The following is a 24,296-nucleotide window of genomic DNA, read 5'->3' on the forward strand; positions in this document are numbered from 1 at the left end:
CTGGAGGAGGCTCTAATCATGTGGAACATGAGGCGGCATCACCCCTGTGGCAGGGTGTCCTCTCAGAAAGATGTGTGTTGACGAAGGCAGATGTCTACGCAGCTGAGATGGAGAGCTGCATCATCTCCTGGGTCCGACTCAGGTGGCAGGTGGAGCCTTTACCTTAGCGAGGCAACCTCAGATCATCCATGAAAAGATGGTTCCCTCCCCAGCCAGGACTGCCACTGCATCTCGGGCCCTCCCCGTTCCCAGGAGAGGCAAGGCCGCAGGGGCGTTTGCAGGTTGGCCGCCCCCGGCCCATAGCCACACTGCTGCAACACCCACTGCTTCTCCCCCACTTACAGGATGGTCACCATTACCTTTCCAGACAGGGGAGCCACCGCTGGTCTCTTCCTTTGTGCGTACCCAGAGAGTCGATAGCAGTAGTGTGGCTTACAGTAGAATTTACCTGCAGACAGCAAGAGGCAGGGACAGAGGCGATGAGCCAGGCACGGATCCTGAACGTGCCTCCCTGGTCTCAGCCACTCCTTTCCATCTCCTCCAGCCTCACGAGGCCATCAAGCCACCCAGCCTTCCCTGGGCCCAGCTTTCTTGTCCAGAGAAGCCAGTTCCTCCAGGTAAACTTTGATTCTAGCCCTCCTCTCGCTTGGCCTGAAGGGGGTCTTTTCCTTTGGGAATGTGAAGGCCATTAAGCCATCACCCAATCAGTGCCCAGAGCAAAGATGTGAGGCCTGTGTGGCAGGGCCAGGAAACAAAGTGGCAGTGTGTGAGGAACAAAGATGTGGTCACATGAAACGCTGGGAGTAGCATTGCTGGGGAAACCAAGAATGAATACAAGTGCGGGGTGGAGGCGTGGAGGCTGCAGGGGTGTGGCATCGCCTGGCATTGGCTCTGACAGGCCCATCTCTGCTGCTCCCCCTCCCGCACCCTATCCCTAACCCCCTCCCAGTCCCCTCAGAGGGTCAGGATCAGCAGGAAAGGACATTAGAAAACAAAAAATACTGCAATGGACTATGAGTAGGATGGAACGGAACAGCATAGAACAGCATAGAACAGAACAGCATAGAACAGAACAGAACAGAACAGAACAGAACAGAACAGAATAGAATAGAAACCAGAGTGTACTGTGGCATGATGAGAATAAAACGTTATTTCTTGGAACTTGCACCTGTGTCTGGGTCTCAATGTAGCGTGTATCCCCATGGGGGGTGTGGTCAGAAAAACCTGCACACCACTGAACTTGGCTTTTCCCATGACTCTGGTGATGGAATTGACCCACACAGTCATTTTTTTCTGACTCTTTTTTACTCTCACTTAAAGAGCGACCGACGACTTTTGAATCTCAAGTGATAAACCCTACTACAGAAACTGTTGAAACAGACGTAATCCCATTTCATTTTCCTCATTTGTAGAGAGTGCTTCTTAGACAAATGAGCTTTCCTGATCTCAAAGCTACAATAAGAGGACCTAAAAGTCAAAGAAAATAAAGGTAAGATGGCATTCTTCCCTTTCCCTTTCCCTGATGATCTGATTATATCTTTCTTCTTTTCCTTCAGAGAAACTGACTTGTTTTACCTGCACTCCCTATCCAATGCTGAATAAAGCTATTAGAAAGACACAGATTTTAAATAATTTTCATAATGCCTAGTATACTTTCTCAGATAGAATGTTTCACTGGCTACTGGCACTTGGCCAGGATGCAGAGACTCTACAGTGGCAACACCTGACAGCCAAAAGCCCGCCAGTCTTACCGCTTGTTCCTCCACCAGGGGAGTAGAGCCACGGGTTGTTGCCTGGAGCTTGGCCACGACTTCCTTTTCCCATCTGAATAAGCCACTCAGCTTTTGTAAATGTTGGCCACCAATAATTACGATAAGATAAGATGTATGAGTGCTTGGATCATGTGCTACTTGTTTTGGTCTGTTTTCTATCTCGTTCTTTAAGAAATACCCCTCCCTCCTCCATGAGACTGACAGGGGCTGGCAACCACGTGGCCTGACCTTCCACCACCAGTAACGCATGACCCAGGCCACTTGGCAACTCACTCCCTCCACCCCACCCAGGACAGGGTGCTCTGGGGACTGGCATGTGGCTAAAGGCAGGCTCGCTGGAGACGTTATGGGGATGGTGAGGGAGGTGAGGGAAGGGGCAGCCCTTCCCTGGGGACTGCTATCTGGATGGAAGCTGTAAAGTTAAGGCTTCAACTGTCATCTGCATTGGGTTTCTATTACTTGTAACCAAGAGCCTTGCTTATTACAGTATCAGAAAACTAAAATGTTATCATGGCTTTCATTTCTTCCTTCTATTTTTTTCCTACATTAATTTGCTTGTTTTTGCAAAAGTGGAATCCCAGATCTTAAACTATAACTCAATTGAACTCAACTGAATCCTCATTGAACTCTGCTCTGGTATCCTAAACTAATAAAGAAAAGAGGTTGACATTTCAGAAACAAGTCCTCCAAGCCTAATCAAAAAGTTCCAGCAAACTGTGTTCTCTAGGAAGGCAGTACAGATGACGCGAGCAATGTGAGCGCTAAGCGTGATCTCCGTTCCAACTCTGTCTCAACTGCTCAGTAGCCGTGTGAACTCATCTGTCTTTTGGAAAATGTCTCCTCCCATGGACAAGAACACAGTACCCAACTCATAGGTGGAGATATTAAATGAGGTGGCACAAGTCACGTGTACGCATCTCCCCATATCCCTTCCCAAACTCAACACGATGGCACTTTTTGCTTTTTAAATTAAAAAAAAAAAAAAAAAAAAAAGCTAATTTTAATGTTAACATTTGCCAAGTGCCAGGCACTATTTAAACTGCTTTCCATCTATCAACTCATTTAACCCCCAACAAGCTGGTGAGGCAGGTGCCATTAGTACCCACCTCTTTCTCAGCGAGGCACAGGAGGCCGAGCGACCTGCCCAGCGTGTCCCACAGTCAGTGAACTGCAGAGGTGGATGTGGTCCAGGATGCTGGTGCTAGAGCCTGCACTACCGAGACACTACTATGCTTGCCTCAGTGGTAAACCCAGCCTTGCTATGTTTTTAATTAGCTACGAATTGTGGGTGATTCAGTCAAGTGACTGATTCTCAATGGTCCAAATTAAGGAATCCTGATAACTGAATATGGGAGTGACTGGAAAAGGGAAATGGAGAAAACAGATGGCCACAGGGCAAACCCAGGGTCAAGTGGGCTGTTCATTCATTCATTCACCCAGGCCTGAGTGCCACTGTATGACAGCTACCGATCTGAACACCGAGAGCCCCCAGGCAAGCAGACAGACTGGTTCTCCATAGACGCATGGATGAGACAGTGCGAGCCCTGCATGGAGAATCACACGGGTGCACTGGTGCCTGGGCAGCTGCCCTCTATCAAAAGAGCCAGACCCCTCTCTGAGGAGAGCCACATGGAGATGTGGAACACAGGCAGCTCACCCTGTGGAGACCAGGGGGTGTACCCCAGGAGAGGATACAGCAGAGCCACGTCCTAAGGGAGCAGTGGCTTCATCATGCTTATGGGATGGAAAGACACAGGAGCAAAGAGTGCAACACACTGGGGGGCAGCCGACGGCAGAGGCTGGAGTGGACACGCAATGCTCTTTCCACCTGGGACAAGGTTGTGGGCTCTGTCTGCACGGCAGTGGCTAGGACATTGGTGAGATCCAAGTCACACCTTTTAAAATCCCTCCGGTTGCTCTGTGGAAACAGACTGGGGTGTAACAGAGGCAAGGAGACCAGTGGTCCAAGCGGAAGATGCATGGCTGGCTTGGAGGCTGCTGCAGGGATGGAGACAGTCTCAGGCTCGTCACTGACGAGGGCCACCCTGCACACACCACCTGTGGAGGTAGTGTGTGTCTCTTCTCAAGATGACAGGGAAGGGCCTGACACTAATTTTGAGTCCTTGTCTTAAGAGCTGGCAGCGATCACAAATGAGCTAGTGCTTTGCAAAAAAAGAAAGAACAGCTCTGTGTTTGAGCAGACGGCATCCTCCAGAAAGAGCTGAAGACAGAACAAATAGCACCACAAGTAAAACACGGGGACATCTTCAAATATGATTCTGAATTTACTAGTATGGAGTTGGCAGCACGCCTGGAGTCACAATCCCTGAATATCTGACCTGGAATGAATCTCAGGTGTCATTTGGTGCAAGTGAGCTATTACTAGTTGTGTCAATTTGGACAAACAACATACAAGTTCTCTGAACTCAGCTTCCTGACTTCTAATTACAGTAATAAAAAGCGTTACCTAATGGGGTTGTTGTGAGGACAAAGGGTGTGATGTGTTGGGGCCCAGCACAAGGCCTCGGTTACTTCCTCCTGCCACAACCTCCCCAGCTTATTCTTTGTTCTCTGAGCCTCTTCAGTTAGATTTCTGAGACACCTGGCAACTTGGATAAAAAACAGGCTAAAACTTCAGTTCCTTCCTGGCTCTAGTCCATCTGTCCTCTGACAGATGAGGGGGAGGACTGTGGAGGGGCTAAGCTGATGAACATTTTATCTGGGTTAAAATTTGGGGAGCTGGTTTACAACGGCTGTCTTCTCTGCTCCAGTGTTAAGAATACTGCACTCAACCAGGCTGGCCTCATCCTCTCTCGGCCTCTCACTGCCACCCAAGCTCCTGCCAGGTGCGCACCTCTGCCCTCTACTCAGCCACCATACCCTTCTCTCTCAAAGTCTAGCCAAGGGTCAGGGAGGTCATTCCAATATGCTCTTGAACTTCACAGATTTCCTCCTCCCCTGCGCTGCTACAAAGCAACAACCTAGGCTGTGTAACCGAGCCTTTCGCTGCACACACTCGTGTCGCCTGCTACTCTTCATGGGTCTCATCCCCATAGGACAGGGAGCTCCTGGAGGCACACATTACACTTCTGCATCTTTCACAGAATGCAGCAAAGATGCGTGCACACCCATGGGCAAAAGTACCCGTAGATCAATCAGCTGCACCTTGCAACATCTTTCCGGGCAGACTCCACAGTCAGAGGCTAACTAGAACACCCTGAGCATCAGGGACAGCTGAGCGAGGTTGGGTGGCTCCCCCTGTCAGGCTCCATCCTTGAGATCAAATGAGCTATCCAGAGAGCAGGTGTGTGGGAGAGGTGGCACAGAAGACTTGACAGCAAACAATCTGCCTGCCTTATCTAAACAGCGTCCTGATTCTTCCACCCTTCCCCGACTTGGGAGTGCTTTTCACCAACATAGTAGAAGGGCCAGGCACCATGACGGGAGTCAGCCTTTCTCGGCTCACCTCTCTGGGCTCCTTCCTTGCCCCTTCTAACAGAGGTGCCTGTTTGTTCACCCTCAGGACAGCTGAAGTGACTAAGTCCTAACTGCATGGTATCCCTCTGCTATATGACCTCACTTTATAATCTCACAGTCACGCAATCTTCTATCAATGTCAGGGTCTTTATGCCACCTTGCAAAGATTACTGCCTCTCCTATTAATCTAGGCCCCCTCATTACTCTGGAATCTATAAGACTGCCTCCCACGAAGTCCCTCCAGCATCCTATACGAATGGGGCTGGGGGTCATCAATGCAGGGTCCTCAGATGGCGGCCAGCCTGCCTCTGCCCATCACGATGGCTCTATCGTCTGTGTGCGGAATTCTCTACTGTTACCTTATCGAGGTCTTTTCACTGTAAAAACTGGCAGCACATGTTGCCAAAGACCAGGCCTTGAACACCACAGTAAATCAGATTCAGGCCCTGTGCAATGGTTCACAATCCACCAGAGAGAGATCAGACAGATGCCAGAGAGGTGTTAACATGGGCCACCCTGCACACATCTCCAAGAGCAAAGGTCTGAGAACCCAGGGGCCTGAGACCCAGCTCCAACTTGCTGTCATCATCAACCTTAGGCAAAATATGTGACTTCTATGGACGTGCAAGTCCCCTTCTGTAAAGACAAATAACCTGATTTTTATTGTGTTCCTTTTATCTCAAGCTCCCACCCTGAGGTCAGAAAGCAAGTAAGTGTTCCTGAAGTCAGGGAAATGACTTAGGTAAATGCATGCCATTCTCATCAGCCTGGTGACGCTGCGAAATATTGGTAAGTAAGAGTCTTAGAGAAAGAGCGATGGAGGGAGAGGGGCAAGAAAGGCTGGGAGAGGCATGATGGAAAAGACGCACATGGAATAAGGCAGGAAGGGGCCCGAAGGCGCCCAGCTCAGATGGAAACACTGTCCAAACACAGTTTCTCAGTGGGGCCGGAGGCGCGGCGTGTCTCACCATCCTCGATGTCGTAGGCGTAGGCTGAAAGGCGCAGGGTGGTGGCGCAGTACTCGCACTTGAAGCAGCTCCGGTGGAAGAACTTGCCCTCGGCACTCAGCCTCTCCATCACGTAGACCCGCTTCTGGCAGAAGTAGCACGTGTCGCTGCCTCCCAGGTTCTGTGGGAACTCCTTCTTCATGGAGCCCTGCAGGAGGTGGCGGGCGGGAGGAAGGGGAGCACCTCAGGGAGTGTCACACAGGCCCTCCTAGAGGCACAGCCTGGCGAGAGCAAAGCCAACCCTCACTAAGGGGTCTGCTTTGAGACAGATTACTAACTGGCTACGGTCAACTGTGCTCTTGGCTCTGCCACAGAGTGACGGCACCACCACAGTCACTGCCTCCAGGCGCTGACAGAGAACACTTGGCACAACCGCGAAAGCCCGGGCCAGCCTGCCGCTGACGAGGGAGCCAGCATCACAGTGTTTCACACCAGACTTGAGTAATGCTATGATACAGCCTGGCGACGCTGGGAAATATTGACAAGAAAGAGTCTTAGAGAAACAGCAATGGAGGGAGAGGGGCGAGAAGGGATGGGAGGGGCATGATGGAAAAGACGCACATGGAAGAAGGCAGGAAGGGGCCCGAGGGTCCCCAGCTCAAATGGAAGAGCTGGCAGAATTCTGTTCTGAGGGTAGCTGTATCTGTATCTATTCCGTGTTGACACAGTTCACATGAATATATGTGGGTCCCTGGACTCACACAACTGCTGCAGTCTTAGGAATTTGGTTATCAAAACCCAGACAACCTCAAAAGCAATTACCGCATAGCATACACGGGCTACACAAGCTATAAGTGACTCAGCACACAGGTGTGTTTCCCATAGCTGTGCTGGGTCTAGCTACACAGTGCCTGGAGGCATCTCTTACCAGTTCCTTCTTGTCTAGAAGGGCTTTGGGTTGTTCTTTCCTTTGAAGCTGATTGGCTATCTGCTCAGCCAATGAGCTCACTCCGCCCGTGTACATCTTTATATACTTCTATCGGTTGAAGATTACAAAATGACCAGAATGAAGGGAAATGAGAAGGAAAAAAAGACATAAATTAAGAAGACACGGGAAAAAAAGAAATCTTTGGGAAGTGCAATTTGAATACAAGGTGCAGCAGCAAACCATGCCAACACAGTGCTCACAGGCAGGGAAACCGGGTGGAAGAAAAACATCGCGTCAGTGTCCACACAGGGGTACCGGCACAGGCAGGACGGCTGCAGGGAAAGTGTCTTCCTCGGGAAGAACTGGGTCTCCCCCATCTCTGTGGAATGCACAGTTCCAGGGAATGGTGGTAGAAGGCAGGGCGAACGCGCACAGAGACGGGCAGGCAGGGCCTGGGTCCTGCGGAGCTGGGCTGTGTTCACAGAACTCGAGGAGCACCCCCATGTACGCAGCGGTGCCCAGGCTGACCCCGCCTTTCATGGTCCAGGAGGCCATCTCCTCACTCAGAAGGAACCATGCTCACTCCTGCACAGGCCACCTCTGTGTGGGTAGCACACATCGCCATCTCTTCCTGCTTCCTGATGCTTGACCCGACAATGCCTGCCACAGGCAGTGAACGCTCCCAGGCTGTTTTGGAAGAAGCCTCTCAGCCCTTTCTCCCTGCTGATGTTATTGGGGGTCTGAGGGCAGCATGATGAGGCCCGTGTGGCCCATCCAGGTGCTGAGGCCAAAGCCTTCTACAATGGGCTGGGCATGTTGGCCACGAGGTGTGGCCATGCAGCCAAGCTGCTCCACCAGCCCAGGGAGATGGGAATGTGTTCTCGGCCAGGAGGGATTATTTTAGAGGTAGAAGAAAGGTAAGAGAAAAAAACCCAACCAACTCAAGCCTCTTTCTGGCAACACTGAAGAAACCACAGGAGAAACTTCCACGTCTCCATCGTGAGCCGCCCTGCTCACACCTAAGCTGGGTGCCCAGGCAGCCCCGCCTTGACCTGTCCCAAGAGGAAATCCTCTAGAGACTCCCACGATCAAGTCACCCTTCCATGTGGAGATGGCCATGCCACCATGTGGGTGATGCTCCTCTCATGAACTTCATGGAGTAAGGGGGCTCCCTGCCCCCTGGGGGAACCTGACCCTAATTCTGACTCAGAAACTCACCGTGAGCCATTATCCTGGGGATGCCAACAGCCCCCTTAGGACACGGCCTGAACGGACAGACGCATAAGGCCTCGTGTGAGGAAGAATCACAGAAGCACCGGGCAGGGGGAAGCAGGCGCTCGAGGGGCTCACAGATACACACATGACGAAGCCGTTCTTGTGGCTCAGCTCAAGGCTCAGCTGAACTGAAGAAGCAACTACAGATTTTAATTCAAAAATAAGATTCCCAAGGATTGGTGCCATTTGCCCATTAACTTCACAGATTATACCTATTAGTGGTCAAGACAAACATATGGCTCTCAGATCTAAACCTTCTTTAGGGACACTAAAGAAACTGAGGCTTGGGACAGACAGACACCAGGCAGAGCTGAGCAGATAACTTAACAGCTGACACTGAGGGAGCAGAAAATGGCATTTCTCTCATTCTGCAGCAGACACGGGGGAGTGTGGACCAGATGCCAAGTATGAGGCCAGGACACCAAGCCAGCCCTGGACCCTCACTGCTCAGCCAGGACCCTTCTCTCCTGAACTAAACCATCTGCGTTTAGTTGAACTAAACCTGGGGCTGCCCGCGCAAAGGCATCTGCCACATTCAGTTCTCAGCAAGTCGGCAACACTGACAAGCTTCCCTGCAAGAGAGGTGAAGACTAAAGTTCTATTTGTTTCTGGCATGAAAAGCGATGCTTTCCTTCTCATCACTCATAAAAAATAGCAGAAATGTGGCAATTGCGGGATTGATCCCACTGCCCACCATACGTGTGCATATGCTACCACGCACATAGGCGTCAACCCAGGCACGGGAAATACCAGTAGGAGCGGCAAAGAGACCTTCCAATCTCTCTAGAAACTCGCTACAACTGGACCAGCACTACTTCAGGTGACAGCTGCGTTCATTCCTCAAATGATGACAACAGGCAGCCACAATACCGCATCGTCACCCCTCCACTGAGGTGATTTAATTACACTGTGGTTCCTACTTTGTAACACATATTATTTTGGAAGACATGTGAAGTTAAAAAAGCCAATGGCTGAAAAACATTTATCATTATTTGATATAGTTGAAATAGGATCAAAGCGGGTTCACATGAACAGACCTGGATGTGTCAGATACAGATGGATGAAAGCCAGCAGCCACTTTAGCTGAGGAGTGTGCCACAGACCTCACACACGAGATCGACACAGGCAGACAGCAACACATGCAGCCGGCTCCCTACAGGAGACGGGCCCAAGTGAGGAACACTGCAGCCTCCTGGGGTACGTGACACTCGCGAAAGTGACATGAGTGGAGGCTGCGGAGGGCAGAGCTTTAGTGAGTCCTAGGCCATGCTACCTGTCGGAGGGAGTCGGAGGAGGGAGAGGCGGGGCGGGCAGAGGAGCGGAGACTAAGAGAAAGCTCCCACTGGTCGACAAAAAATCGACGAGGAGGTTCAGGCTCTGGCTATAAAATACAAGATGGAGAAAAACAAAAGTAAAGGAAAGGTTAAATTAAGTCACACACTGACCTCTGAACATAAGATGGTTGGCAGTTGTAGAGTCTTTTACTCTAGACCTTTATCTAAATACCATGTGTAGTAAAAAAAAAAAAAAAAAAAAAAAAGTAGCTCCAGAAGCATAAGTGGCCCATGCAAGGCTTCCGTTTTGCTTTTAACTGTCCTTCGCTCATGCTTGCAGCAGCGCACGCCCTGGAACGCGGTCCCGCAGCTGTGGGCCGCCTGGCACAGCCCCGGTCTCCCTCTGAGCGCGTAAGGCAGCCAGCAGGAGGGGCAGGGGGGTGGCTTGTCGACTCACATGCTCTGTGCTCTGCCGAGAGCAACCTCCAGCCTGAGCTGGGATTTCTCCAGGGCAAAAAGATTCTCCTGCCACCCTATCACTCCATTGGCCTTAGAAGTAGCAGGCAGCGGAGACAGCAAATCTAGAGTGAAGCTCACTCCTTCTACAGAAGGGCCAGGAATGCAGCATCTCTTCCTTCCGCTTAGTGCTCAGAGGCTCCGCTTGCCAAAGAGCCAGCTGAATCCCAAGCAAAGATGAGGAGAAAAGACTTGAGCCCAAGTCCTCTGCAGACTGCACATAGCACACGTAACAAAACTGGGCAAGGGTCTCCCTTAGCCGTGGGCCCATGCAGCTAGGAACTCAGTCCCCAGAGAGTGAGGCAGTGACTAAAAGCTTTGGCAACCAATAACTGCTTCGTTTCCCACCAGGTTCAGAATGAACTATTTACAGGTGGGAAGGACAGCATTAAGTCATGGTGCTAGGAAGCCCTCTGCTCCTCCAACTCCAAGCCAGATTGGTCACACTCCCTACCTCAGCCACGTGCACTTCATAGCTCCGTGGGGTGGCGACATAGAGTGGCAGTTACCTGGTACTTCAACAGCCTCTGCTTGAGACACTCAGCCAGCTCCTTGGCCCTGGGCTCAGCAACACAGGCCCCAGAGGGAGCTGGAGAAGATGGCTGTAAGCACCGCCCCCCAGAAGGAAGCAAGAGGGAGACTCAGTAGCCCCCTGGGGGGCAGAGCAGTCAGAGCCAAGGGGAGGAGTGGGGGACTGGGTAGAGGTGGGGCAGAGAGGGCGAGTACACGTGCAGGATTATGGAGGTTAGGGAGGTTATGGAGGTTAGGGAGGTTATGGAGGTTAGGGAGGTTATGGAGGTTAGGAAGGTTATGGAGGTTAGGGAGGTTATGGAAGTTATGGAGGTTAGGGAGGTTAGGGAGGTTATGGAGGTTAGGGAGGTTATGGAGGTTAGGAAGGTTATGGAGGTTAGGGAGGTTATGGAAGTTATGGAGGTTATGGAGGTTAGGGAGGTTAGGGAGGCTAGGGAGGTTATGGAGGTTTTGGAGGTTATAGAGGTTAGGGAGGTTATGGAAGTTATGGAGGTTAGGGAGGTTAGGGAGGCTAGGGAGGTTATGGAGGTTTTGGAGGTTATGGAGGTTAGGGAGGTTATGGAAGTTATGGAGGTTAGGGAGGCTAGAGAGGTTATGGAGGTTTTGGAGGTTATGGAGGTTAGGGAGGTTATGGAGGTTAGGGAGGTTATGGAAGTTATGGAGGTTATGGAGGTTAGGGAGGTTATGGAGGTTAGGGAGGTTATGGAGGTTAGGGAGGTTATGGAGGTTAGGGAGAATGGCAGCAGACTCCAAGAAAAGAACTTAAGTAGTGTCCTCAAAAGTATCCAGCCTGGAGCCCTGCAGCGAGGAGTGCAGAAACCAGCTCAGAGGGAAAAAGAGAGAAACATCTCTGCAAGCCTTATTGCCTCCTGAGCTCAAAACCCTAACTCATCCTCTCTCTGCACCACAGCCCTAAACTTCAAATTGTTTCTCACTGCCAATCTCTCCTATTCAACATGCTCCCCTGCCTTCTTCTTTTTTTTGAGACGGAGTCTGATTCCGTCGCCCCGGCTCTGTCGCCCAGGCTGGCGTGCAGTGGTGCGATCTGGGCTCACTGCAAGCTCTGCCTCCTGGGTTGATGCCATTCTCCTGCCTCAGCCTCCCGAGTGGCTGGGACTACAGGCACCCGCCACCATGCCTGGTTAATTTTTTTGTATTAGTAGAGACGGGGTTTCACTGTGTTAGCCAGGATGGTCTCGATCTCCTGACCTCGTGATCCGCCTGCCTCGGCCTCCCAAAGTGCTGGGATTACAGGCCTGAGCCACCATGCCTGACCTTCCCCTCCCTTCTTCTTTTAAGCACTGTTTCATTAAACATTATCAGCATCTCATTAAATATGCAATCCCCAAAATGGAGGGCACTGCCCTGCTCAATGAAAAGGGCTGCTTTCCTTTTTGAGGGGACACAGCCTGGGAAGAAGGGAGAAAGAGGCTGGGCACACAGCGCTGTGGGAGAGCAGCCCCAGAAAGGGTGAGCACAGTGGGGCGAGGCCATGAAAGGGGGTGGGAAAGACCCCCACCTCCAGCCCAGTCTCCTCTCCCCGACCCAGCACCAGGTTCAGGCAGCACACACACTGCGCACTGCCAGCCTGGTGAGAGGGAGCAGGAAGATGGCACTATGATTAGCTCCTATTGGGTCCGAGGGGTAACCTAATTTACTGCTTGGCCATAACTGCATTTCTCAGAGAGCAAAGGCAGAAGGGAGTTAGAAACCAAAATGGCTTTTGTGAGATTAACAACTAGAGATGATTCTTCCCGCTAGCTGCAGAGCTATACCCACTTGGAGATCTTTAAGGGTAGGAATAACAAGAACAAAAGTTTCATAAAGTAAGCCAGCTTCTTTAACTGGGCATCGCAGCTATCCCTCACATTATACGATGGCCAGCTGCAATCAGTAATTTCTCCCCTCAGTTTTTCAGAAAAGACTAAAGCTTTCCACGGGTACAGCCCCATTTTGCCATCACCTACCTTTCTCCCCCTCATTCTCATCCCACTGGAAAAATCCTCACGCTGGTAAGAGCTTTGGCTCTCTTAGGATTTCCACTTCAAGATCCGTGACTGTTGAATGCCCCTTGAATACTGATCTAGACCTTCTCCCTAAGAAGTTGTATCTGACAGTCCAATGCTACACCACTCTACCACTGGCACATAGTTTGGGGGTGGAAATAGTATGGTCTTGGAAGGGGAACAGTGGGCAGAAATGGGAAGTCGTTAAGGCCCTTTACAAGAACACACACATTTAGGATCAGCATCCCATCTGAATGCCAGATGGGTGACTGCTTTACAGTGAATGCTATATGCATTGGTCAACACTGCTAGCAAAAAGAATTCTGGCTCTTGGCTGGGTGACAAGAGCGTGCAAAAAGCAAGGGGAGGGGGCCGTCCCCCACAACCCTTCCCGCTGCCCCACCACCACAGCGTGCCCCGTGTGCTTGGCTCTCAGCATCCCATGCCACGGGTTCATGCTCTTTTACCCTCTCATGGTGGGAGCTCTGCTTGCCACGGTTGTCAGCATCAAGATCCCTGTATGTCTGTTGGCAACAAAGTAGAAACTTAAGCTCCATGCATATCGCTCTATTTGGACCTACTAAACGACAGTGGGAAATTCAGGGGCAGAAATGCAGAGTTCAACACATATCCCCTTCCCCTACTAATCCCATCCCCAGGTAACCATAATCCCATCTGTATCAAATCCCATGACACAAGGCCGACTTTCTGCACAGCCATTCCGCCCCCCACCGGCCTCCGATGAGGCCAGCTACACGGATCAATAAAGAACTATGGTTAGTACAAAGGTGGAACAAGCATATTTCTTTCACACAGTGGCATAAGATCAGAGGCATCAAATGGAAGGTTTAGAAGGAGAGGCAGGTTAAAAGGGTGACACATTCCACAATGAGACATTTTAGAAAGCAAAGGTGGGGAGGTGGAAATTGGCTAAAATAAATGACTAAGACAGCAGTCCAGAGGAAACTCCAGAGTGGGGAGTGGTTCCTGAATAGGAGCATCGGGCCAAAGCATAATTTATTAAAGGGAGAAGTGAATGTGTTTTTGGCGAATGGACGGGAAGGTATATGTGAAAGGGTAGAGACCTGCAGGTAGGGACACGGCCTTGCTCATCCGAGGAGCCAGAAGCAGCAATCACAGGACCAGGGAAGGCTGCTCGCATTACTCTTTGGCTGGCTAAGGGTTCACCTTACAGCCACGTGCGGGTGGAAAAACAGCCCCAAGGCCTCTGACGTGGCTGCTCCTATCTAGCACCCGTGAGCATAATGTCTCTGTGGGCAGAGGGAGGCCGGAGCGTAGCCCCGGTCCCACAAGCCAGATTCGAGTCTGGCTGCATTGCTTACTATGTGGCTCAGACACGTGACACGCCCTCTCCGCCCTATGCTTCAGTCTCCTCCCTGGTAAAACGGAGCCAGTAACAGCACCTGCCTCACAGCGTTATTGTGAGAACTGACGGAGACACAGCTTGAGAAGAACTGAGCACGCTTCCCAGGCGACAGCAGACGCTGAGGACGGCTAGCTCTCGTGTAGATGAAGGCACCCAGCTGCTGCAACGGCTCAGCTCTGGGAACCATGGACACAGGTGGGGCCTTTAAAATCAGTCACGTTACTACGGTCACACTTTAAATAGGCCACCTTAGGTGGGAAAATGCCTTTCCATAGATCCTGCTGTTGAAACTCACATTTTATAGAAACATATCATGAAGGTCAACAATGCCATCCTACAAACATGCTGCAGACACACGCCTGCTGTCCTCACTGGCCACAGCTGCGGCTGGCTATGGGGCCGCTCCCGAATGCTGTGCCTGGCGTGCGAGTGCAGGGGGGAGGAGTGTTTGTTGGAAGATGCCAAACGGGCAAGAGGCAGAGCTCCCAGAATCAGAAGGAACGAAACTCACGTGGAGAAGCCCTGCGGCAGCGCCCAAAGGCCTTACCCCACCTCACTGTGCAGCGAGAGAAAAGGGCTGCCTTCAGTGGGGTTTTAGAAAAACAGGCTGCTCTCAGGCTCCTGGGCCTCGGATGCGTGACAAACATCAATTACAGCTGAACTTCTAGTTCATGGTGGGACAGTCGTGTTTCCATGATGTGGGTGGGACTGACCAGGGTCAGGTATGAATGTAGGATGCACCATCCTGAGGGCCATAAAAGTTGCTTCCACCACAAACGGTTTCTACGCATGGTCTTTCTTCTTGACAGTTATTGCTGGTAAGAGGGAAAGTGACTTGGTCTCTGCACTAGTCACCTACACAGACAGGCAGGCAGACAGAGACAGGAACACGGAGCATGCAGAGAGGATCACCTGCTGGCCGCCATGTGCCCGACAGGGAGGTGGAGTAGGGGGAGGAGACAGGGTGATCACTTTTTTGGGGCAGGTCCGAGAATACTCCTTTTCCCGTTGCTTTTACACCAACAGACAACAAACAGAGAGAACATTATTCAAACAGTGGCCATGTGGAAGCTGGTTCTGGGAGGACTGAAGGGTGTTTGTCAGAAGCACCCCAGGAGGCCTTTCCTTGCCCCTCCATCCTCAGAGGGCAGCCCAGTGGTCTCCCGTGGGCCCCCACGTGGGACGTGCACCTTCTGATAGGCACAGCCACAGGGGTGATCTGCGGGACTGGGGAGAACCAGCGGTGCAGCACTTTCCAGGTGCCAGGGAGCAACAGTTTTCTCAGGGAAGTTGGGGATACAAGAAATAGGCTTGTTGATGAGTAGAGAGGGCAAACAGGCCAACCACTAAGAGGGGACACAGAGACCCCCTCTCAAGGGCTTGGTCATGTGCATCCAATGCAGCGAAGCAGCAGCCCCTTCAGGGAGCAGCTGTGATAGTGGCTGGCACTGCTGCCCTCCTCTCAGTCCCTGCACTCACGGAGGCTCAAAGGGCTCCAGGAAACTAACAAGGAAATGCAAGAAAGGCAGGAGCATGACGTCAAAATTAAATGTGTCTCACTAACATTTGAATGCCATATACACGTCCCTGGCTTTTCCCTCATTTCTGCCCCCTCCACCATATTCCCTTCGAGAGTCTGTCTACAATTTACAAAGCCGCTGGTATTTGAGAAACAATCACACATTCCCAGGCCTCTCTGATACCTGCCAGGGAAAGTCTCATCTCCCTGTGCCCAGGTGACCCACGGGGCAGCATGCAGGGAGTGGGGGAGCAGGGAAGCCACAAGGCCTGGGGAAACAGCCCCGTACTCGCTCAGAGCTCCCATGACAATCTACTTCCAAACTAGGGCTGGTTAACGCACAGAGCTTGCCTTCAGGATGTGTTTCTGAGATCAAAAGGCAAAAGGGTGGGGAAGGGAAGAGCCACAGTGTTTCCAAAGTAAGGAAATAAAGAGAAGCCACTGGCAGGCTGAGCTGCTATTATTTTCCCTCTTCCATACGATGACCTAGGCTGAAGCGGGCCCTTCTGTCAGCTCAGCTATCACTGTCCTGCCAGGCAATGCCCTCCTGCCTCTGAACCACCTCCAGAGAAGCACCATGAGTCACAATGGCGTGCTGCCAGTCAGCCCTGCTTCCTGAAGGGAGATGCGGAGGGCCAGACATGGGAGGCATCAGACGCAGGGCCTGGGTACCACTGGAGTTCCTCTGTCCCAGGCTTCTGCAAGTATCTGGCACTGCAACTCCAACTCTCTTTCAGGAGATAAATTTAGAAGGCCCAAATGCATGATTTAGAGCTGAGAAAGTTCTATGTGAATACTATACATTTCACATGGACATAAGAACTGTGAGTTCTGGTTCACAGTGCTACCTCCCTGTCACCTGGCAAATTCGCAAATCCCTACTGGATATCCCCTGTACCAAAGAACCTAACGGGGTTCTCACCGCTAACGATTTCTCACCAATCAAGTCTCATTTACACATTTGCCCAGCTACTGTCTCCAACTGTAATCTCCGGTGCCCATCCCACAGAACCTGCGTTTGACTTTCATGGTTCTATTCTACTGCCCATACAGCCTGCCAGTCTCCTACTCCACCATGACCATACTGACTCAGGTGACAAGCTGCGCTGGCAGGGACTACCAACTTTCTCCAGGGAGAGTGCTTCCGGCGGCCCCTCAGTGCCATTCCAGCCACAGCCACCTGTTCCCCCACTCGCCTATGTCACTCCCGACCTCCCTCTCCCTCGGCTCCTCCCACTTCAGGCCCCCGTCATGAATACTGTAAGAAGTTTTGGAATCCAATTTAGAGTTCACTTTCCCCTGCAACAGATCCTCAACTAAGCATCATCTTTCAAATCATATCTTCCACCTAGACATCAAGGCAAAGGTTAAGAAAATAAAATGCAAGTAAACTTCCAATTAGATTTTTCAGAAGACCTCCCTCATGCACAGAGAAAGAGTGAATTCGCCTTCTGTTGTGAGTTTGGACACAGCTCCCAAAATTCCATCTCAGCCTTTTGGGCCCTGCCTTTAATGTGCTATGTTATCAAAGAATGGTTAGAAAAGAACATTTTTGCCCGAATGTAAGTAATTTAAATAAAACCCAACTCACCACTCCTCAGTATCTCCTAACAATAAACTCACTTTACAGCACAGGAGGCTGCGGAGACCAACTACGGAAGGCACTGACGGCATCCAGGGCCAGCTCATGGCCCTCTCGGCATCTCAGCAGACCTAAATGATATCGGACGATGAGGCAGCCAACCCTGGCTCCACTCGAGAGCAGGGACTTGCTCAGCTGTGACATGGAGGAAACGCAGCTGGGGTTCCCAATTCCTCTGCTGGGTTTTCTCTTAGAAAGCACATGCCATCACCTGCCCTATTCTGTACTACTGAGGATAAGCAGTTTTCCAGGAGATCCTGCCAAGGTTTTGGTGAAAATTTCCAAAAACATTAATTTAAATGTAGAGAAAACACCAAGAAAATGTCCAGGAATACCTTCATCCAGGATTTAAAACAAACACAAACTCATAGTTCCAGACTATTTTCCTGGATAACATTCTCCTATTTAATGTAAAAGGCTCTACACCCCAACTCTCAGGCCTGACATACTCAGAATTCCCTCTCCCAAGGTCACGAGGAAACATGCTAGAAAAAAGTCAACTTGAGACAAATGTGACAATAGCAAACCCAAGAGCACGGGTACCCTTGGGTGAGCCACCTACCACACAGCTTCAGCGAGTTTCAAACCAAATCAACAGTCTCCCTTTTAACTCTTTCTCAAATCCCCAGGAGTTACATAAGTCATGCAATCAATCAGCACTGCCTGTTCAATGTTTTCCCAGAGCTACTACTCGAATGAGCAGAGATTTCCTGCCCTCATGAGCTAGGATTCCAGAGCACAGGCCTGAACTCTGGCTGGCTCAGGAGGAGGGGGAGGAAGGCCTGGAGAGACAGCACCCATCCTGGCCCTGGCAGTTCCTTTACCTGTTTCCACGGGGGGGTGGGGGCAGGGCGAACCTGCCCAGGCAGGCAGCAGGACGGCTGGCTGGCCCCACGCTCTTGTGTCAGCTGGGACACACAGGTCAAGTGTGGGTGGGGACAGGACATGGAGACAAAACAAAATAAAAATACATTAAGGTGGAAAAAGAACAGAAAGAACTCACAGGCAACAGCCCCATATCCGTGAACTGTGGGGAAGAGGGGGATTCTTTCTTAGAAAGTTACACTTCTAAAGCAAAGCTAACAGCCTCCCCCAAACCAAAAGCAAATGTAAAAGAACAGAAAAAGGAAAACAGAAGCTGTAATACGCATCATCTCTTTTCCAAGCTACATGTTCTCTGAGTCTAAACCACTAATTCTGATTTGGAAAACTAATATTCCCATCCAAAATGAGGAAAGCAACCTTCTCTTAGAGGCAACCTTCCTCTAATGGACAGCATTCCAGCCTTCCCAAGGCAGGGGCACCTGGGGCTGCCAGAGCCTCCAGACAACCACAACTGTTTATCAATGAATATCATCACCTTTTCAGCCACAGCATGAAAAGACTGGCATGCAAAGACTAGATGTGGGAGGTAGTTAATTATGGCCAGACTCCAAGCAAAGCTGCTCCCACCCATCTGGTCCATAGGAAGAATGGCTGATGGGCATGGAAAAGATGGAGAGAGAGAAGGGACATTCAGAGAAGCAGCCCTGCCCTCCGGCTGCTCTCTCCAGTTATCATGGAGACTTATGAGACACTTTCAGTGCGAATCTCCAAAATCCCAGCCCCGCCTCTTGTAAGAAGTCAGAGCGACTTTTAGACAAGCAAGGGGAGAGACACACCCTAACCAAGACACCCCAAGCCACAAGCTGCTGCCATGCACTCGCATGCATGGCGTGTGGGAGTGCTGCTTAGCACTCAATGCTCATATTCCTAGGAAAATATCCCGAGAGACAGCTGCAACACACAAAAGAAGCTTTATCATAAGAACGTTTATCCAAAGATGAGAAACAACTTGAACATCCAACGCTAGAGCAACAGCTAAGAGAAGCCTGATGCCCACACATTCCAGAAGGTGCTTGTAAAGAGTCAGGAACAACATGGGAATGCCTATGGTTAAATGAAAAAAGGAGAATCGAAAAGTATATGTTAAGAATGACCTCATCTACAAAAACAAGAATACACTGAAAAAAACACCAGAAAGAAGGGCAGGAAAATATTAATTAATAGAATTACAGGTGGCTTAATTACCTTTACTGTACTTTTCAGCATTTTCCTCAGTAAGTGTGTACTTCTCTAGAATTTAAATATGTCTGCAAACGTGTACAGATGTACACAGGTATATGAATACAGATTTTTTTAGATCCCTCTGCTGATTCTTGTCAGTGGACACCTCAGGCCTGAACGCTGAGGACGGAGCAACCCTCAGAGCCTGAAGCAAGCATATACAGGGCTCTTCTTTGCCGCAGTCAGGCAAGGGAAAGCCAGATGCCAGCCCATGAACCCCGGGGTCTGTGACACAGCCCATCTCAATGGACGGAAAAGATCCTCCCTTCTTGTGTGACCTGACCAGATCGGTGTGGGCAGGGCACAGGTTGGGTTTACCTGTCTCCGTATGCCGATGGACTGTGCGGGCGCATTCTCTTCAAATTTGGCCAGCAGCTGGGTCGCCATGTACTTCACTTTGTTCTGGTTCCCAACGGCAACGTCCATCCTCCTGTCTGTCAGAGTGCTCACCAGGGTCGCTCTTTCTCCTCTGTGGCCCCGAGGAGCTTCCTCCTGGTCAATGCCAACCCCAAAGAGCCCAGCGCTGTGACAGGAGGCTCCCCCCATGCCCCTCCCTCACAGAAGTGCACCCGGGACCTGGCATGGGGGCTGGTGGTCTGGCTCAGCTCTCAAGGTTCCCGTGTCCACATGGAGACAGCAAGCCTGGAGCTAGGGCCGTATAAAGAGTACTGGGACCTGTGCTGGTACTGCCACATTCCAGGAAGCCACTGCCCTCGAACACATGTGTGATCCAAAGAAACAAGGAGGCCCCGGTGCACATGTGTGCATCCCTGGTGTGCTCTGGAAAATTAAACAAAGGCAAACATCCACAGAAAAAACCAGAGAGGCCAGGCATGGTGGCTCACACCTGTAATCCCAGGACTTTGGGAGGCCAAGATGGGTGGATCGCTTGAAGCCAGGAGTTTGAAACCAGCCTGGACAACACGGTAAAACCCCATCTCTACTAAAAAATTAGAACAATTTGGCTGGGTGTGGTGGCTCATGCCTATAATCCCAGCACTTTGGGAGGCCAAGGTGGGCGGATCACTTGAGGTCAGGAGTTCGAGACCAGCCTGGCCAGCATGGTGAAACTCCGTCTCTACTAAAAATACAAAAATTAGCAGGACATGGTGATGCACACCTGTAATCCCAGCTACTTGGGAGGCTGAGGCATGAGAATCGCTTGAACCCTGGAGGTGGAGGTTGCAGTGAGCCGAGATTGCACTACTGCACTCAGGCTCAGCCTGGGTAACAGAGCCAGACTCTGTCTCAAAAAAAAAAAAAAAAAAAAAAAAAAAAAAAAAAAATTACAAAAATTAGCTGGGTGTGGTGGCACATGCCTGTAATCCCAGCTACTTGGAAGGCCTAGGCAGGAGAATTGCTTGAACCCAAATCCAGGAAGCGGAGGTTGCAGTGAGCCCAGATCGCACCACTATACTCCAGCCTGGGCAATGGAGCAAGACTCTGTCTCAAAAAAAAAATAAAAAGAAAAGAAAAACAAGAAAAGAAAAAGCCCAACAGAAATCCTCATAAAGGATGAATATGAAAAGACCTAGCAATACCAATGTGGAAATGAAGAATTTTAACCAAAAAGGGCTATTCCACATGACCATTCTAGCAATTCCCCAAGTGAATCTCACCTCCTCTGATTGACTGGTCTTTCTCCTCTTCCCAGCACCATCCAGGTCCTTTTCCTTTTTATCCTGTACCAAGGGAGGAGGGAAACTGCATTATTCTAGCCACACATACCTTGCCATTAGCTTTGCAGCCAATCAAGAGACTCTTCCACATACCTTGGGAGAACGCTTCCGAGAGATGGTCTGGCCAAGTTTGCTTAGAAAGGAGATAGGGGATCTGGTGCTGGCTATCAGGACTGCTTTCTCCTCGGCATTTAGGTCCAAGGTGTCTGGGAACAGAAACCAGTGATGTTCAAGCACAGCCCTTGAGGGCGCCGCAAAATCCTGACCAAAACCACTCTCCCTCATGGATGGTTCGCAGAGCCTCAGAAGGCTCTAAAGGTTCACCAGCTTCATGACAAGCATGTGGTCTCAGTAGGAAACGCCACGGAGGAAATGCATACTTGGGTATGGACATTGAGCCTTCTTTTGTTCATCCACATAAACAAAAATGACTCTTCTTCCCAATCTACTTCAGTTACCAAAACCTGCACTTTTGCTTTTCAAAAGTTGGAAGCTGGCTGTGATTGTTAGTTACAGCAGAGTGCTGAAGGCTCGTTTTTGTGATAAAAATTTCAGGACAGAGACAGAGGGAGGGAGAGAGAAAAGCAGAGAGGCGATGAACTCAGGGTTCCTGGTTTTAGTGTATGCAGATGTCACGCTCTGAGCTGCACACAGATAGGGGTGGCACTGAATGGGTATGTCGGTGTTAGAGCTGTGGCTTTCTGTTGTAAGAATGGCATGGCTAACCAGGAAAAGCCACAGATCCTTACAAGAATATATGGGCTAGAAAGCACTGGAGAGTGGTAACACAAGCTTTTTGGATTTCAATGTTTCATTAGTAACAACAGCAATTTTTAAAATAGTCATTAATTCATAGTAAATCACTAACATTTATTAAGTACTTCCACTGGCCAAACATCCTTCTTGGCACATCACAATGTAATTATACATATTATCCCCATTTTACACCCGTTACCCCGTTTTACAAGATAGGTTGACGGAAAGTGAGACACAGGAAAATTCAGTAACTTGCCTAAGGCCAAGTGGAAGCCCGGGATACTGTAAATCCAGGTCAGACCCCACAGCCAACACTCTAGCCTCATACTACACTTACTCTAAGGGACAACTAATGACAACAGGAATATTTTTTGTAGCAGTATGAGAGCCTGAGGCAGCAAGCTGAGAGCCAAGCAAAGATTTTTGGGAAGTGCTAAGAAGTAGGAGTAGAAAGAAGCCAGAGAAGGTACAGTGACAGGAGAAAGAAGGGGGACAAGAGTGTTTCAGGATCACAGACATGGAGGAGACAAAAGAATTCCAAGAAAAGGGACATCGTTCTCTGGCGCTCAACAATGCAGAAAAGCAAGTGCATGAGAGATGGGAACTGAGAAAAGAGTATGAGGTGGGAATCCTCCTCACTGGGGAACAGCCGCAGTAGCGCGGTACGAACAGAAGCCGGATTATAACCCGCTACAAAGTTTGGGCCGTGCAGAAGCAGAGGCCACAAGCATAAACCACTTCTTCAAAAAGGCTGGCTCTGAGAGCACGAGCACCAGAAGGTGGTGGTCACGGAAAAAGACTTGGTACAGGAACGATTTCTGCATTTTTATAAATGCAGTGAGAAAGAAAGGAGGGGTTGAGAACATACTACTAGAGAAGGGAGAAATAATGAAGCAAAGCTCCAGAGATTTCCCTGACAGCTAACTGGTAAAAACACAGAGTAACTTTGTGTTTGGTGGCACTGCTGCGGGACAGTTGGGAGGAAGGAAGGAACAGCCGGGCCACAGCACAGCAGCAGGGGGCTGCAAAGCAGCTCCTCCCAGGCCTTACCGCTAGAGGGGAGGGAGTCCTTAAACATCTCGTAGAACTGAGTCAGGTACATCACCATGGACAGCTTATCAGGCTCCCCCACGGAGGCCATTTCTTTGCCTGTCATGATGGGGGAAATGCCCAATTCCTTCTCAGCAATGTCAAAGGCCAGCTGGTTATTCTTCTCCACATTTTGCTCATCCAAAGAATCAAAATCTCTGAGAAACAGGACAAGGAAAATGTATCAAGATAGGTTGACTGTCCTTAAACAGAAACACAGTATCCTGGAGTCATCGTCCTTTCTCCGTTTTCAACTAAAATCCAGGGTGCTGTGCATCGCTGACATCTGAGAGCAAACCTGTCTTATCTCACCTCTTGTTCTTTTTCTTTTTACTGAGCAAAGGCAAAGCAACCTCAGGAAGTGATTAAAGGTCTACCCACCAAAGAAAAAAAAAGAGGGAAAGTCAAAAAATTACTCTCATTTTTCTAGTAACACAAATGTACTACTAAAATGTGAGCTCGAGAATAGGGACTGGCTGGGCACAGTGGTTCACACCTGTGATCCCAACACTTTGGAAGGGTGAGGCAGGAGAATTGCTTGAGCCCATGAGTTCAATTTAAATTAAAAATTTAATTCAAATTAAAAATTAGCTAGGCATGGCGGCATATGCCTACAGTCCTAGCTACTTGGGAGGCTGAGGCAGGAGAATCAGTTGAGCCCACAAGTTCAAGGTTGCAATGAACTATGACTGTGCCACTGCCCTGTATCCTGGGAAATAGGGCAGGACCTGTCTCTAAAAATAAAAATAGAAAATAATAGGAACTGTCTTTAATATATCTTGATCCTTGTGTATGGCCCATCCACATTAAACTAATGTCAAAACATAATACATCTCCTATTTGGATCAGATTGCTCCTACAGGCCAGGGACTATCACGCACCATGGCCCTTAGACCTGACGAGCTGTTAAGGTACTAAATCAGCTCTGATCAACCTTAGCCTTCTCCTGGAGGGGAAATTCCAAAATCCTCCTCAAAAAATTTTTCCATTGCTAAGTTTCCTATTTAGATTAATGGTCATTTCCTACTGGGTTTAAGCCTCTTGCTTTTCAGAAGACCGACCGCATTCTTCTTTACATGACTTCAGGTTAACCCAGCAGCCCTTATTCTGCATTAACCTAGGACCCCACAGCATTTTCCATTTTCTCAAACTCCTCCTCACCGTAGGTTCAGCCTCTGAACTATGACCTCACTGCTGCTGAACGGTGCTGCACTATCCCTGTGCTGCTTTGCCTTCCTAGAAGACGGTCCCCTAACCTTCTCCAGGTGCCCCTCAACCCCCACCCGCTAGGCTCCCTCAACCACTTCTGCCTGTTCCCTCTGGAACAGAGCTGACTCACCCGCCCGTCCTCTGACACTGATCACTATCTTTCCCAAGCTGCTCTTCCTTGCC

At 50.0% G+C, this 24,296-nt stretch overlaps 1 protein-coding gene across 18 annotated transcripts in view; it reads right to left on the minus strand.

Moving 5' to 3' along the window:
• Positions 1–24,296, minus strand: part of MICAL3 (microtubule associated monooxygenase, calponin and LIM domain containing 3) — a 234,354-nt gene that overhangs the window by 77,394 nt on the left and 132,664 nt on the right. For 13 of the 18 annotated variants that reach the window (XM_054543024.2, XM_054543027.2, XM_054543033.2 and 10 more), the window contains 7 exons: positions 22,866–23,062; positions 21,153–21,265; positions 21,000–21,062; positions 19,699–19,872; positions 18,099–18,182; positions 6,218–6,404; positions 360–448 (listed from right to left, as the gene is read on the minus strand). In XM_054543024.2, the coding sequence (XP_054398999.2) occupies positions 360–448; positions 6,218–6,404; positions 18,099–18,182; positions 19,699–19,872; positions 21,000–21,062; positions 21,153–21,265; positions 22,866–23,062 (907 nt within the window). Of the gene's footprint in view, positions 1–359; positions 449–6,217; positions 6,405–7,124; positions 7,233–9,672; positions 9,781–13,193; positions 13,251–15,025; positions 15,125–18,098; positions 18,183–19,698; positions 19,873–20,999; positions 21,063–21,152; positions 21,266–22,865; positions 23,063–24,296 lie in introns of all 18 variants that reach the window. The other 5 variants (XM_063722747.1, XM_063722746.1, XM_054543034.2 and 2 more) reach the window with 2 other exon arrangements.

The sequence above is a fragment of the Pongo abelii genome, chromosome 23, assembly GCF_028885655.2.
Source record: "Pongo abelii isolate AG06213 chromosome 23, NHGRI_mPonAbe1-v2.0_pri, whole genome shotgun sequence".
Lineage (NCBI taxonomy): Eukaryota > Metazoa > Chordata > Mammalia > Primates > Hominidae > Pongo > Pongo abelii.